The sequence below is a fragment of the Scyliorhinus torazame genome, chromosome 10 (assembly GCF_047496885.1).
Source record: "Scyliorhinus torazame isolate Kashiwa2021f chromosome 10, sScyTor2.1, whole genome shotgun sequence".
NCBI classification, from domain to species: Eukaryota; Metazoa; Chordata; class Chondrichthyes; order Carcharhiniformes; family Scyliorhinidae; genus Scyliorhinus; species Scyliorhinus torazame.
Window position 1 is genome coordinate 131701751 of NC_092716.1, and position 15955 is coordinate 131717705.

General features: G+C 51.9%; 1 protein-coding gene across 1 annotated transcript in view; it reads right to left on the minus strand.

Moving 5' to 3' along the window:
- Positions 1 to 15955, minus strand: part of LOC140430933 (myosin-binding protein C, cardiac-type-like) — a 249902-nt gene that overhangs the window by 90638 nt on the left and 143309 nt on the right. Inside the window, exons 19-22 of the mRNA XM_072518761.1 lie at positions 10587 to 10616; positions 10266 to 10405; positions 4725 to 4884; positions 297 to 401 (exon numbers count right to left, since the gene is read on the minus strand). Coding sequence (XP_072374862.1) covers positions 297 to 401; positions 4725 to 4884; positions 10266 to 10405; positions 10587 to 10616 — 435 coding nt within the window. The remainder of the gene's footprint in view (positions 1 to 296; positions 402 to 4724; positions 4885 to 10265; positions 10406 to 10586; positions 10617 to 15955) is intronic.

Below are 15955 nucleotides of genomic sequence, written 5' to 3' on the forward strand. Positions count from 1 at the left end.
GCTGACCGGCGCGGCGCGGTTCCTGCCCCCGCCAAATATCCGGTGCCGGAGAATTCGGCAACTGGCGGGGGCGGGATTCACGCCCGCCCCCGGCGATTCTCCGACCCGGCGGGGGGTCGGAGAATCCCGTCCACATGTGGAGTTTGCACATTCTCCCTGAGTTTGCGTGGGTTTCACCCCCACAACCCAAAGATGTGCAGGCTAGGTGGACTGGACACGTTAAATTGCCCCTTAATTGGAAAAAATTAATTGGGTACTCTAAATTTATATTTAAAAAAATGATCTCTTTCTCTTACCCAGCACTGGTTGTCCTCCATCAAATGCTGGTGGGTCCCATTGGACTGTGCAGCAATCCTCTCCAACACTCAGGATCTTTGGGAACTCCGGTGGGTCTGGAACGTCTGGGGAAGAACACGAAAGGTCAACTGGACAATCAGTCACTGCTGATCAGCCTGTGGGGGAGTGGAGGAGGGTGTGGCGGGTGTTGAGGGGGCATGGGGGTGTTGCGGAGGAGTGGAAGAGGGTGAGGGGAGTGAAGGAGGGGTCTGGGGGTGCAGGATTGGAGGGGTGGGATCAGAAAGTGGGGCTTGAGTGGACAGGGGTTTGGAGAGCAGGGGTGGAGGGGGGAGCGAGAGCAGAGTTTTGGGGTTGGGGATCGAGGGTGAGGAGAGTGAGCTGGGGACTGGGGAGCCAGGGAACTATGGGGGTGCGGTATCTGGAGCGAGGTGTTGGGGAGTGAGGGTGAAGGTAAGGATCTGGGGGGGGGGGGAATGGGGAGTGGGGAACTGGTGGGGAGGGGGTGCCGGAGATGGGGAGGGGGGGAAATGAGGGGGGATATGAGGGAGGCGGTGTGGGGTATGAGGGGGTGGGATATGATGGGGACGGTGTGGGGATATGAGGGGGGCGGTGTGTGGATATGAGGGGGATATGAGGGGGCGGTGTGGGGATATGAGGGGGATATGAGGGGGCGGTGTGGGGATATGAGGGGGCGCTGTGGGGTATGAGGGGGTGGGATATGATGGGGGCGGTGTGGGGATATGAGGGGGGCGGTGTGGGGATATGAGGGCGATATGAGGGGGCGGTGTGGGGATATGAGGGGGATATGAGGGGGGCGGTGTGGAGATATGAGGGGGGCGGTGTGGGGATATGATGGGTGATATGAGGGGGGCAGTGTGGGATATGAGGGGTGATATGAGGGGGGCGGTGTGTAGATATGAGGGGGCGGTGTATGGATATGAGGGCGATATGAGGGGGCGGTGTGGGGATATGAGGGGGCGGTGTGGGGATATGAGGGGTGATATGAGGGGGCGGTGTGGGGATATGAGGGGGCGGTGTGGGGATATGAGGGGTGATATGAGGGGGGGGTGTGGTGATATAAGGGGATATGAGGGGGCGGTGTGGGGATATGAGGGGGATATGAGGGGGCGGTGGGGATATGAGGGGGGATATGAGGGGGGCGGTGTGGGGATATGAGGGGGGAGGTGTGGGGATATGAGGGGAGGGGGATATGAGGGGGGTGGTGTGAAGATATGAGGGGGGCGGTGTGTGGATGTGAGGGGGATATGAGGGGGCGGTGTGGGGATATGAGAGGAAGGGGATATGAGGGGGGGCTATGAGAAATTCATCCGGCGCGGGCCCAGCCCCTTAAGGTTGGGGCTCGGCCCCCAAAGATGCGGAGCATTCCGCACCTTTGGGGCGGCGCGATGCCCGACTGATTTGCGCCATTTTGGGCGCCAGTCGGCGGACATCGCGCCGATACCGGAGAATCTCGCCTAAGGTGTTCAATCTGGATTGTGTAAAGTTTGAATTCTATGAATCTTAACCCACCCCATAGATAATGAACTAAAGTCCAGCTTCTAACGAGAGTTGCCCAGAAATAAGGGATCAAATGAAAATCATCCACAAGGAGGAATTTTGTTTTCTGAGTTGTTTTGCATCTGTACAATATTATACAGTAAAATAAAAATATGTATTTTTTTATTAATTCATGGGATGTGGCCTTTGCTGGTGAGGCCAGCATTTATTGCCCATCCCTAATTGCCCTTGAGAAGATGGTGTGGAGCTGCGGGCTTGAACTGCTGCAGTCCCCGAGGAGTATGTAACAGACTGATCTGCAATCCTGTGCTGTTAGAACTGCGGCTGGGCTATAAGGGACACGTGCCCATTCGCAAAGCACACTACCTCATGTTTTAGATTGTAGGAGGTTGAGGAAGCTGCTTGTGCAGCATGTATAAGAGAGAGGTTGGGAATTCATAGCTTACGTATAGGCAAGAGCCAAGAACCCTTGGGATAAATACCTTTACCCCGTGCTCACAATAACGCACTGACCTGAACAGGTTGGTAAGGATTGATTGGAGGGATTCACCTGCTCTGTGGGATCACTGCTTTTTGCTAAGGAGAGCCAAGGTTGCTCAAGACCTTGGGGAGTTCTCCCTCCATCACTTCCAGTGTCGTCTCTGTGTGAGCACTCGAGATTTTCAAAGTGTGGGGTAGGGGCAGTGCTGTCTGCTACTACATAGAACATACAGTGCAGAAGGAGGCCATTCGGCCCATCGAGTCAGAATACAGGGTTAACGGTAGAGTTCTTGGCAATGTGGAGGAGCAGAGAGATCTTGGGGACTATGTTCATACATCTTTGAAAGTTGCCACTCAAGTGAATAGAGCTGTGAAGAAGGCCTATGGTGTGCTAGCGCTCATTAACAGAGGGATTGAATTTAAGAGCCGTGAGGTGATGATGCAGCTGTACAAAACTTTGGTAAGGCCACATTTGGAGCACTGTGTACAGTTCTGGTCCCCTTATTTTAGGAAGGATGTGGAAGCTTTGGAAAAGGTGCAAAGGAGATTCACCAGGATGTTGCCTGGAATGGAGAGTAGGTCTTACGAGGAAAGGTTGAGAGTGCTAGGTCTTTTCTCATTAGAATGGAGAAGGATGAGGGGCAACTTGATAGAGCTTTATAAGATGATCAGGGGAATAGATAGAGTAGACAGTCAGAGACTTTTTCACCAGGTGGAACAAACCATTACAAGGGGACATAAATTTAAGGTGAATGGTGGAAGATATAGGGGGGATGTCAGAGGTAGGTTCTTTACCCAGAGAGTAGTGGGGGCATGGAATGCACTGCCTGTGGAAGTAGTTGAGTTGGAAACATTAGGGACCTTCAAGCAGCTATTGGATAGGTACGTGGTACACGGTAGAATGATATAGTGTAGATTAATTTGTTCTTAAGGGCAGCACGGTAGCATTGTGGATAGCACAATTGCTTCACAGCTCCAGGGTCCCGGGTTCGATTCCAGCTTGGGCCACTGTCTGTGCGGAGTCTGCACATCCTCCCCGTGTGTGCGTGGGTTTCCTCCGGGTGCTCCGGTTTCCTCCCACAGTCCAAAGATGTGCAGGTTAGGTGGATTGGCCATGATAAATTGCCCTTAGTGTCCAAAATTGCCCTTAGTGTTGGGTGGAGGTGTTGAGTTTGGGTAGGGTGCTCTTTACAAGAGCCGGTGCAGACTCAAAGGGCCGAATGGCCTCCTTCTGCACTGTAAATTCAATGATAATCTATAATTAATCTAGGACAAAGGTTCGGCACAACATCGTGGGCTGAGGGGCCTGTTCTGTGCTGTATTTTTCTATGTTCTATGTTCTGCACCAACCCACTTAAGCCCTCACTTCCACATTATCCCATAACCCAATAGCCCCACCTAACCTTTTTGGGGCACTAAGGGCAATTTTGGACACTAAGGGCAATTTATCATGGCCAATCCACCTAACCTGCACATCTTTGGACTGTGGGAGGAAAGCGGAGCACCCGGAGGAAACCCACACACACACGGGGAGGATGTGCAGACTCCACACAGACAGTGACCCAGCAGGGAATCGAACCTGGGACCCTGGTGTTGTGAAGCCACAGTGCTAACCACTATGCTACCGTGCTGCCCCTGCTATTGCTTTCCTGTTGGTCCCTTTCCCAGGTATGTTTACAGATTGTTCTTCTGATCAGGTTTCCTTCCAGTTTCACCCTGTAGTTGATGGCACCCATGTTGCCAGCATGTTCCATGTACTGGTGCTGTGGTCTATCTGATCTCCAGAGACTGTAGTCTGACTTGGGTAGTTACTTCAAACTCTTTTGCTTAAACTGTTCACGATGAGCTGCAGAGTAAGTACATCTCACCTGAGTGCAGCCTGCTCAACCTGCCATACACAGCCTCGAGCACATGATTACTGATGACCCTGTAACATCACGGTCTACATCACTTGTTACCATGACACTACACTCCCCCCCCCCCCACCCCCACCCCCCTCAACAATCTCTATTTTCCGATGGTGTCCTCTCTTCTTTTCATTCTCCACTTACCTTCACTCCATTTTCTTCTTCCAGCTCTCACACCCCTATGACCGTGGTCCAAAGCAGCGTGGGCCCTTGCGCATTCCCAGTTTGAATCACTTCACCACTGGTGGCCTTCTGCTGCCTCAAGCCCAACTCTACCCTTTCCCCCTCTCTCCCTGACCTCCTCCTTTAAGGTTGTCTTTACAACTCATTCTTTGAGCAAATATTTGGTCACCTGACTGAATATCTCCTTGTGTGATTCATACTGGGACTGCGTTAAAGACGCTATATTAATAAATGTTGTGTGTGTGTGTGTTCCGAGCTCAGCACCTCACTAACTGAAGTAAATCTTGTTCAATCAGCCATCGTTTACCACCAGGGCCTCGTTGGAAACCTGATACTCACCAACCACTCTGACAGTGATATTAGCCCGATCTTCTCCTGCAGGGTTCTGCACCAGCACAGTGTAGACACCCTGGTCAGATCTCTCTGCTCCTTCCATGATGAAGACACAGTGTTCTGGGTGATTCTCCACATGAACACGCCCATCCATCTCTGTGATCACCTGTCCACAGTAACAGAGTCAGGGTTAGCTCAGACCAACAGCCACACTAACATACCAGGAGTGTAATGGAATACTCTCCACTTGCCTGGATGAGTGCAGCTCCAACAACACTCAAGAAACTCTACACCATCCAGGACAAAATAGCCCACTTGATTAGCACCCCTTCCATAGAATCATAGAATTTACAGTGCAGAAGGAGGCCATTTGGCCCATCGAGTCTGCACCGGCCCTTGGAAAGAGCACCCTACCTAAGCTTAGAGCTCCACCCTATCCTCGTAACTCCACCTCACCTTTTTTGGACACTAAGGGCAATTTAGCATGGCCAATCCACCTAACCTGCGCATCTTTAGACTGTGGGAGGAAACCGGAGCACCCGGAGGAAACCCACGCAGACACGGGGAGAACATGCAGACTCCGCACAGCCAGTGACCCAAGCCGGGAATCGAACCTGGGACCCTGGAGCTGTGAAGCAACTGTGCTAACCACTGTGCTACCCACAAACATTCAAACCCTCCAACACTGATGCACAGTAGCAGTCATGTGTACCATCTACAAGATGCACCAAGGCTCCTTCAGCAGCACCTTCCAAACTCACGACGGCTACCATCTAGGACAGGAACAACAGATACTTGGGAAGCCCACCACCTGGAGGGTCCCCTCCAGGTCACTCACCACCCTGACTTGAAAATATATCGCCGTTCCTTCACTGTCACTGGGGTAACATCCTGGAACTCACTCCCTAACAGCACAGTGCGTGTACCACCTTTTGTGGTTCAAGAAGGCAGCTCACCACCACCTTCTCAAGAACAATTCGGGATGGCAATAAATGCTGGTCTAATCAGCAACACCCACATCCAGGAAATGCGGAATCAAAAAAAGACACTTTGGCCGGAATTCTCCGCCGGCCGGAGTCTCCGTTATGCCGGCGCCCGGGGGTTTCCCGATGGCGTGGGGCTGCCCCACAATGGGAAACCCCATTGACTGGCTGGCGTAACGGAGAATCCCACCGGCCGGTCGGGGCAGCAATGTGGCCCGGCGGGGCGGAGAATCCTGCCCTTTGTCTCTTCAAGGACTGTGCGGCAGTCACTCCAACAAGGCTATTATTGACAGAAGCGGCAGGTAGATTAGTGAGGATGAGAAGTAAGATTTCCCTCCATGCAGAGAGTAAGACTGTAGAACCTGGACACTATTTCAAGGACTCCACCGTCTATCCTTTCCCTTGAATGATTAACTTTTAGTCTTTGGCAGAAATAGTAGGTGGGGTTCTCCGTTGCCCGACGCTGAAATCGGGAACAGCGATTGGGCGGAGAATGACTCCCGACGCCGAAATCGGGAACGGCGATTGGGCGGAGAATGACTCCCGACGCTGAAATCGGGAACGGCGATTGGGCGGAGAATGACTCCCGATGCTGAAATCGGGAACGGCGATTGGGCGGAGAATGAATCCCGACGCCAAAATCGGGAACGGCGATTGGGCGGAGAATGACTCCCGTCGCCGAAATCGGGAACGGCGATTGGGCGGAGAATGACTCCCGACGCCGAAATCGGGAACGGCGATTGGGCGGAGAATGACTCCCGACGCTGAAATCGGGAACGGCGATTGGGCGGAGAATGACTCCCGACGCCGAAATCGGGAACGGCGATTGGGCGGAGAATGACTCCCGATGCTGAAATCGGGAACGGCGATTGGGCGGAGAATGAATCCCGACGCCAAAATCGGGAACGGCGATTGGGCGGAGAATGACTCCCGTCGCCGAAATCGGGAACGGCGATTGGGCGGAGAATGACTCCCGACGCCGAAATCGGGAACGGCGATTGGGCGGAGAATGACTCCCGACGCCGAAATCGGGAACGGCGATTGGGCGGAGAATGACTCCCGACGCCGAAATCGGGAACGGCGATTGGGCGGAGAATGACTCCCGACGCCGAAATCGGGAACGGCGATTGGGCGGAGAATGAATCCCGACGCCGAAATCGGGAACGGCGATTGGGCGGAGAATGACTCCCGACGCCGAAATCGGGAACGGCGATTGGGCGGAGAATGACTCCCGACGCTGAAATCGGGAACGGCGATTGGGCGGAGAATGACTCCCGACGCCGAAATCGGGAACGGCGATTGGGCGGAGAATGAATCCCGACGCTGAAATCGGGAACGGCGATTGGGCGGAGAATGACTCCCGACGCTGAAATCGGGAACGGCGATTGGGCGGAGAATGACTCCCGACGCTGAAATCGGGAAAGGCGATTGGGCGGAGAATGACTCCCGACGCCGAAATCGGGAACGGCGATTGGGCGGAGAATGACTCCCGACGCCGAAATCGGGAACGGCGATTGGGCGGAGAATGAATCCCGACGCCGAAATCGGGAACGGCGATTGGACGGAGAATGACTCCCGACGCCGAAATCGGGAACGGCGATTGGGCGGAGAATGACTCCCGACGCCGAAATCGGGAACGGCGATTGGACGGAGAATGACTCCCGACGCTGAAATCGGGAACGGCGATTGGGCGGAGAATGACTCCCGACACTGAAATCGGGAACGGCGATTGGGCGGAGAATGACTCCCGACGCTGAAATCGGGAACGGCGATTGGGCGGAGAATGACTCCCGACGCTGAAATCGGGAACGGCGATTGGGCGGAGAATGACTCCCGACGCCGAAATCGGGAACGGCGATTGGGCGGAGAATGAATCCCGACGCTGAAATCGGGAACGGCGATTGGGCGGAGAATGACTCCCGACGCTGAAATCGGGAACGGCGATTGGGCGGAGAATGACTCCCGACGCTGAAATCGGGAACGGCGATTGGGCGGAGAATGACTCCCGACGCCGAAATCGGGAACGGCGATTGGGCGGAGAATGACTCCCGACGCTGAAATCGGGAACGGCGATTGGGCGGAGAATGACTCCCGACGCTGAAATCGGGAACGGCGATTGGGCGGAGAATGACTCCCGACGCTGAAATCGGGAACGGCGATTGGGCGGAGAATGAATCCCGACGCCGAAATCGGGAACGGCGATTGGGTGGACAATGAATCCCGACGCTGAAATCGGGAACGGCGATTGGGCAGACAATGAATCCCGACGCTGAAATCGGGAACGGCGATTGGGCGGAGAATGAATCCCGACGCCGAAATCGGGAACGGCGATTGGGTGGACAATGAATCCCGACGCCGAAATCGGGAACGGCGATTGGGTGGACAATGAATCCCGACGCTGAAATCGGGAACGGCGATTGGGCAGACAATGAATCCCGACGCCGAAATCGGGAACGGCGATTGGGCGGAGAATGAATCCCGACGCTGAAATCGGGAACGGCGATTGGGCGGAGAATGAATCCCGACGCTGAAATCGGGAACGGCGATTGGGCGGAGAATGAATCCCGACGCTGAAATCGGGAACGGCGATTGGGCAGACAATGAATCCCGACGCTGAAATCGGGAACGGCGATTGGGCGGAGAATGAATCCCGACGCTGAAATCGGGAATGGCGATTGGGCGGACAATGAATCCCGACGCTGAAATCGGGAACGGCGATTGGGCGGACAATGACTCCCGACGCCGAAATCGGGAACGGCGATTGGGCGGAGAATAAATCCCGACGCTGAAATCGGGAACGGCGATTGGGCGGACAATGACTCCCGACGCCGAAATCGGGAACGGCGATTGGGCGGAGAATAAATCCCGACGCTGAAATCGGGAACGGCGATTGGGCGGACAATGAATCCCGACGCTGAAATCGGGAACGGCGATTGGGCGGACAATGAATCCCGACGCTGAAATCGGGGCAGGAGCCGGTTTGCCGCCAGGTCGTGATGCTCCGCCGGCTACAAATCGGCATCATCCGTTGGAGTGTCATTAGTCGGCCCACCCGCAATGCTCCGCCTCCGATGGGCTGAGTTCCCGTCGGATGGGCCACGTGTAGTCGGGCGTCTAGCATGCCGGCTGCGGAGGGAGAGGGAGGGCATGTGGACAGTGACCAGCGCCACCACACTCGGCCAAGATCCCTGCTGCTAGCCGGGGGCGGGGTGGGGGGGGGGCTTCCGCCAGGATTGGGGGAAGTGGTGGAGGTGTCCAGGAGGTGGGTTGAGAGATTGGGGTGGGCGGGTACGCGGTCCGGTCCGGCATGTAGCTTGTCAGCCCTGCACGTGTGCGATTCTCCGAACGCTTTACGCGCATTCCGCGAGCGTTTCACGCAGTGCTGGTGTTAGCCCCTCACTGGTAGTGGAATCGGTGAGAGTATCGCGCCAAATTTCCTGTCGCAAAACGCCACGGACCCTCCGTTGGCATCGGCACTTGGCCTCAGGAATGGAGAACCCAGCCCAGTATGTTTAAGTCTGTGCTGTGATTGGTTGAGTAGTGGAGCTAAAGGCAGAGAGTGCATTCATCGCATCCTGGTTTTGACGTGGATGTGAACATTGAGCTTTTACCTGTGAACGAGCTCCCACCAAGGCACAGAGACTCCTTAAGAATGAATATAGGAGGGCAATGTTACCCATCAGGCTTCTCACTCATACCCACAGACACTGCAATGAATCTCAGAACCAGCAAATCTGGCCATCTGAAGTGAATCCTTCTGGGTCTGGTGCAACCATTGGATAGACTCCCATGTGCGGTGGACAACTTGAAGATTCATGCAGTGTTTGCCAGTAGCTGCCTTCTCCAGAAAACACTCAATCTCCTCTACCTCTTGCAAATCAGCATCACAGTCAGCTGCTCGGTACATACATGGTCTTCCCCTCAGCTCCCACATAAACCAGACAGAGGGGGTGGGATTCTCCGTTCCCCGACGCCGATATCGTAATTGGCGATTGGGTGAAGAATCCCTTCCGACGTCAAATTGGGGGTGGTGCCGGTTTGACGCCGGTTTTCTAGTCTTCGCCCCCTCTGAAATGGAATAGCGTTGACGCGTCATCGGAAGGCCCTCCCCCGATGCTCCGCCCCCGATGGGCCGAGGTCCCGACCGCACAGTTGACGTGTGGTCTGAGCAGTCGGGAACCTGGCGTGGTGGCTGCGGACTGTGTCCAGCGCCGCCACAGTCGACCGGGAGCTGTGCTGCCAGGGGGCCAGGGATTATCCTGTGGGGCAGCATTTGGCAGGTCGGGTCTGCTCACGGCCGGCGCCATGTTTTACGGTGTGACCGCTGCAGGTCACCGTCGTGCTCATGCGCAGCCACAGACCCGGCCATTCTCCGGCACGGGAGCCGGGAGGTTTACCCAGCGCCCCTCACCGAAATCAGCGAGGGTTCGGCGCCGGTTTTTGGCATTGTAAAAAGCCACAGTTCCCACACCGGCATCGGCAGTATCGGACAATCCAGCCCAGGTTCTGTCAAGTTTAAAGGGGGCTGATTGGGTGGCCATTCCGCACCCCACACTGGCCCTACCTTATCAGCCTTGGTCCAGACGACAGTGGGCACCGGGTCTCCACTGATGGGCACATCCAACCGAAGCTTGTTCCCGGCCACAACAATGATGGTGGCATCAGGGACACAGCCCAAACAGTCCAGGTGGATTTTGGGAGGATCTAGAGAGTGCAGATACAAACTGGGTTAACACACACACACAAACCACCAACACACAACACGCACGCTCTGCAGATACAACTGGGATAACAGAGAGAGAGAGAGTGAGAGAGTGAAGACAGACACAGCACCAGCTCTGTAGCACTGTCAACATTAAGAAAGGTGTAAAAATAAGGAACTTGCCTTGTCGGGGCACATAGTCAATTTTAACCTCTGGAGGGATGAATCAAAACCGAAAAAAGAGAGAGAAAATGAAAGAAACATTAGAACGTATATGAAAAACCTGAAAGAATATTTAGACATAAACATAGAGAGGTATCAGGTGGGCACAGAACATGCTCTGTTATCTGCAGCTAGTTTTTCCTGGAACACCTCACCAGCATATCTCCGAAGTCTATACTTGAGCTGCACCACTCCACGTGAAACATGATTGACCACAAGACTCCCTGCTTTTCCCACCTGCCATTGTCATTGCATTGGCAAGATTTCCTCCTCCTGTGACCATGCTCAAAGAAGCGTGTTTGATGACCATGGAATTCCTTTGGATTGGCCCATGTTTTTACTTGGCAAAGTAATGCGCTGATTTGTCTTTGGCTTTATTCAAATGTGGGGGGACAGAAAGCGGGAAACTATTCGCCACTTAATCTAACATCTGTCACAGGAAAAACATTTGAAGCTATTATTAAAGATGTTATAACAGGGCACTTAAAATCAAGGGTATCAAGCCGAGTCAACCTGGTTTTCTGAAAGGGAAATCATGTTTTACCTATTTATTGGAGTTCTTTGAATATGCTGTAGATAAAGGGGAGCCAGTGAATATACTGTACCGAAATTTCCAGAAGGCATTTGATAAGCTGCCACATCAAAGGTTATTGAGGAAAATAAATGCTCATGGTGTAGGGGGCAACATATTGACATGGGTAGAAGATGGGCTATCTAACAGGAAACAGAGAGTTGGCATAAATAGGCCTTGTTGGCAGGATGTGAGGAATGGTGTGTCACATGGATCAGTGCTGCGCCCTCAACGTTTTACAATTCATATCAAGGAATTAAATGAACGGACCAAAGGTCAAGTTGCTACATTTGCTGATGACACAAAGTTTGGTAAGAAAGTAAATTGTGACGAGGACACGGTGGCACAGTGGTTAGCACTGCAGTCTCACAGCGCCAGGGACCCGGGTTCAATTCCGGTCCCGGGTGACTGTCTGTGTGCAGTGTGCACGTTCTCCCTGTGTCTGTGTGGGTTTCCTCCGGGTGCTCCAGTTTCCTCCCACAGTCCAGAGATGTGCAGGTGGATTGGCCATGGTCAATTACCCCTTAGAGTCCAAAGATGTGCAGGGTAGGTGGGGTTACGGGTTTATAGCAATGGGTGGGAGAGTGGGATGATGCATTCGGTCCTCCAGGTCTGGCCTCCTTCTGCACTGTAGGAATTCTATGGTTCTATGGACATAAGAAGTCTATAACGGGATACAAATAGGTTAAATGAGTGGGAAACAATCGGGCAAATGGAGTAATGTGGGAAATGAAATTATCCGTTTTGGCAGGAGAAATCAAAAATAAGCTAAATGGTGAGAGATTGAGAGGTCTGAGGTGAAGAGGAATCTGGGTGTCCTCATCTATAAATCACAAAATGTTGGTAAAGCAAAGCTGATAGAATGTAATTGTTTATTGTTAAGGGAATTGTTTCAAAATTAGGGAGTCCTGCTTCAGTTGTACAGGGCATTGATGAGACCACATCAGGAGTATTGTGGACAATATTGGTCTCCTTATTTAAATAAGGAAGCAAGTGTTGGAAGCAGCTTGCAGAAGATTAGCTGGTCTGGGTTGTGGTGATGGGAGACTTCAACTTCCCCAATATTGACTGGGACTCACTTAGTGCCAGGGGCTTAGACGGGGCAGAGTTTGTAAGGAGCATCCAGGAGGGCTTCTTAAAACAATATGTAAACAGTCCAACTAGGGAAGAGGCGGTACTGGACCTGGTATTGGGGAATGAGCCCGGCCAGGTGGTAGATGTTTCAGTAGGGGAGCATTTCGGTAACAGTGACCACAATTCAGTAAGTTTTAAAGTACTGGTGGACAAGGATAAGAGTGGTCCGAGGATGAATGTGCTAAATTGGGGGAAGGCTAATTATAACAATATTAGGCGGGAACTGAAGAACATAGATTGGGGGCGGATGTTTGAGGGCAAATCAACATCTGACATGTGGGAGGCTTTCAAGTGTCAGTTGATAGGAATACAGGACAGGCATGTTCCTGTGAGGAAGAAAGATAAATACGGCAATTTTCGGGAACCTTGGATGACGAATGATATTGTAGGCCTCGTCAAAAAGAAAAAGGAGGCATTTGTCAGGGCTAAAAGGCTGGGAACAGACGAAGCCTGTGTGGCATATAAGGAAAGTAGGAAGGAACTTAAGCAGGGAGTCAGGAGGGCTAGAAGGGGTCATGAAAAGTCATTGGCAAATAGGGTTAAGGAAAATCCCAAGGCTTTTTACACTTACATAAAAAGCAAGAGGGTAGCCAGGGAAAGGGTTGGCCCACTGAAGGATAGGCAAGGGAATCTATGTGTGGAGCCAGAGGAAATGGGCGAGGTACTAAATGAATACTTTGCATCAGTATTCACCAAAGAGAAGGAATTGGTAGATGTTGAGTCTGGAGAAGGGGGTGTAGATAGCCTGGGTCACATTGTGATCCAAAAAGACGAGGTGTTGGGTGTCTTAAAAAATATTAAGGTAGATAAGTCCCCAGGGCCGGATGGGATCTACCCCAGAATACTGAAGGAGGCTGGAGAGGAAATTGCTGAGGCCTTGACAGAAATCTTTGGATCCTCGCTGTCTTCAGGGGATGTCCCGGAGGACTGGAGAATAGCCAATGTTGTTCCTCTGTTTAAGAAGGGTGGCAGGGATAATCCCGGGAACTACAGGCCGGTGAGCCTTACTTCAGTGGTAGGGAAATTACTGGAGAGAATTCTTCGAGACAGGATCTACTCCCATTTGGAAGCAAATGGACGTATTAGTGAGAGGCAGCACGGTTTTGTGAAGGGGAGGTCGTGTCTCACTAACTTGATAGAGTTTTTCGAGGAGGTCACTAAGATGATTGATGCAGGTAGGGCAGTAGATGTTGTCTATATGGACTTCAGTAAGGCCTTTGACAAGGTCCCTCATGGTAGACTAGTACAAAAGGTGAAGTCACACGGGATCAGGGGTGAACTGGCAAGGTGGATACAGAACTGGCTAGGCCATAGAAGGCAGAGGGTAGCAATGGAGGGATGCTTTTCTAATTGGAGGGCTGTGACCAGTGGTGTTCCACAGGGATCAGTGCTGGGACCTTTGCTCTTTGTAGTATATATAAATGATTTGGAGGAAAATGTAACTGGTCTGATTAGTAAGTTTGCAGACGACACAAAGGTTGGTGGAATTGCGGATAGCGATGAGGACTGTCTGAGGATACAGCAGGATTTAGATTGTCTGGAGACTTGGGCGGAGAGATGGCAGATGGAGTTTAACCTGGACAAATGTGAGGTAATGCATTTTGGAAGGGCTAATGCAGGTAGGGAATATACAGTGAATGGTAGAACCCTCAAGAGTATTGAAAGTCAAAGAGATCTAGGAGTACAGGTCCACAGATCACTGAAAGGGGCTACACAGGTGGAGAAGGTAGTCAAGAAGGCATACGGCATGCTTGCCTTCATTGGCCGGGGCATTGAGTATAAGAATTGGCAAGTCATGTTGCAGCTGTATAGAACCTTAGTTAGGCCACACTTGGAGTATAGTGTTCAATTCTGGTCGCCACACTACCAGAAGGATGTGGAGGCTTTAGAGAGGGTGCAGAAGAGATTTACCAGAATGTTGCCTGGTATGGAGGGCATAAGCTATGAGGAGCGATTGAATAAACTCGGTTTGTTCTCACTGGAACGAAGGAGGTTGAGGGGCGACCTGATAGAGGTATACAAAATTATGAGGGGCATAGACAGAGTGGATAGTCAGAGGCTTTTCCCCAGGGTAGAGGGGTCAATTACTAGGGGGCATAGGTTTAAGGTGAGAGGGGCAAAGTTTAGAGTAGATGTACGAGGCAAGTTTTTTACGCAGAGGGTAGTGGGTGCCTGGAACTCACTACCGGAGGAGGTAGTGGAGGCAGGGACGATAGGGACATTTAAGGGGCATCTTGACAAATATATGAATAGGATGGGAATAGAAGGATACGGACCCAGGAAGTGTAGAAGATTGTAGTTTAGTCGGGCAGTATGGTCGGCACGGGCTTGGAGGGCCGAAGGGCCTGTTCCTGTGCTGTACATTTCTTTGTTCTTTGTTCTAATACCAGGGATGGGTGGGTTGCCTTCTGAGAAAGTTTGGACAGGGTAGGCTTGTATCTGCTGCGGTTTAGGAGAACGAGAGGTGACTTGATTGAAACAAATTTGGCCGATTACAAACACACTGGTCCTGGGCCAGAATTGTCCAGCCGTTCACACTTGACGGGATCTTCCAGGTTTCCCAGTGGCGAGGGGTGCATTCAATAGGAAACCCCATTGACAACGGTAGTACCAAAAGATCCTGTTGCCGGCCACTTCCGTTTGTGCGGAAAATTCCGCCCATGGAGTGGGACTCGAACCTGCCGCTCCATGGTCCGTGGCAGGGGCACTACTCACAGCCCCACAAGAACTCCTTTGTACTATGTATTAGAAACATTTGATAGAACACACATGGCACCATGTAGCAAAAATTCCCAATCATCTACTTGACTGATCAACTCCAATATCCCCTTTGTGATGAATGTGAGAAATTGCTATATAGATTATATTATATATCTGTTGCAGTAATACTATTAAAGAATTAACGTTAAAGTATCCAGACACTTTGACTACAAAAGGTACAATTAAGATGTCGTAAAAGTGTGATCATCATTCATTCTAACCATGTATTTTGTTTACAAAGAACGGGTTAATTCAATTCTGTTATCATTGCTGGAGATTTCCTGGAGAGGAGACAATTTGAGGCACTGTGCTTAGATAAGCAGGTCATAGGATCTGAGTGGGATAAAGATGATGTAATTAATGGGAGGAGACAGGTCTGTAGCAGGCAGATTAACATTTTGTCTGCAAAAGGTAGCAGGACTTGCAGCTGGTGTCTGAAAGGGTTTATCTCTGTCTCTAAGCAGTCTTTCCAAGAAATCTCTATCTAGAGGACTGTACGTATCCCTGTGTTTTCTAACTTTATTTATTAAGTTTATTTATAAGTGGCATGGTGGCACTGTGGTTAGCACTGTTGCCTCACAGCTCCAGGGTCCCGGGGTCAATTCCAGCCTTGGATTACTGTGTGGAGCTTGCACATTCTCCCGAGTCTGCGTGGATTTCCTCCAGGTGCTCTCGTTTCCTGCCACAGTCAAAAGATATAAATTAAGGCAGAGTCGCCATTGTCCCAGATGACCACAGGCTGCTTTCCCCTTTGAGGGGGAGAGTTGACTGGTGGTGATTTAACCTGAGGATCCCCCACCTCAGGCAAGGGAGAAGGTTGAGAATGCGGGGCCTTCATGAATAATCTCAGCCGGTAAGAGAATTG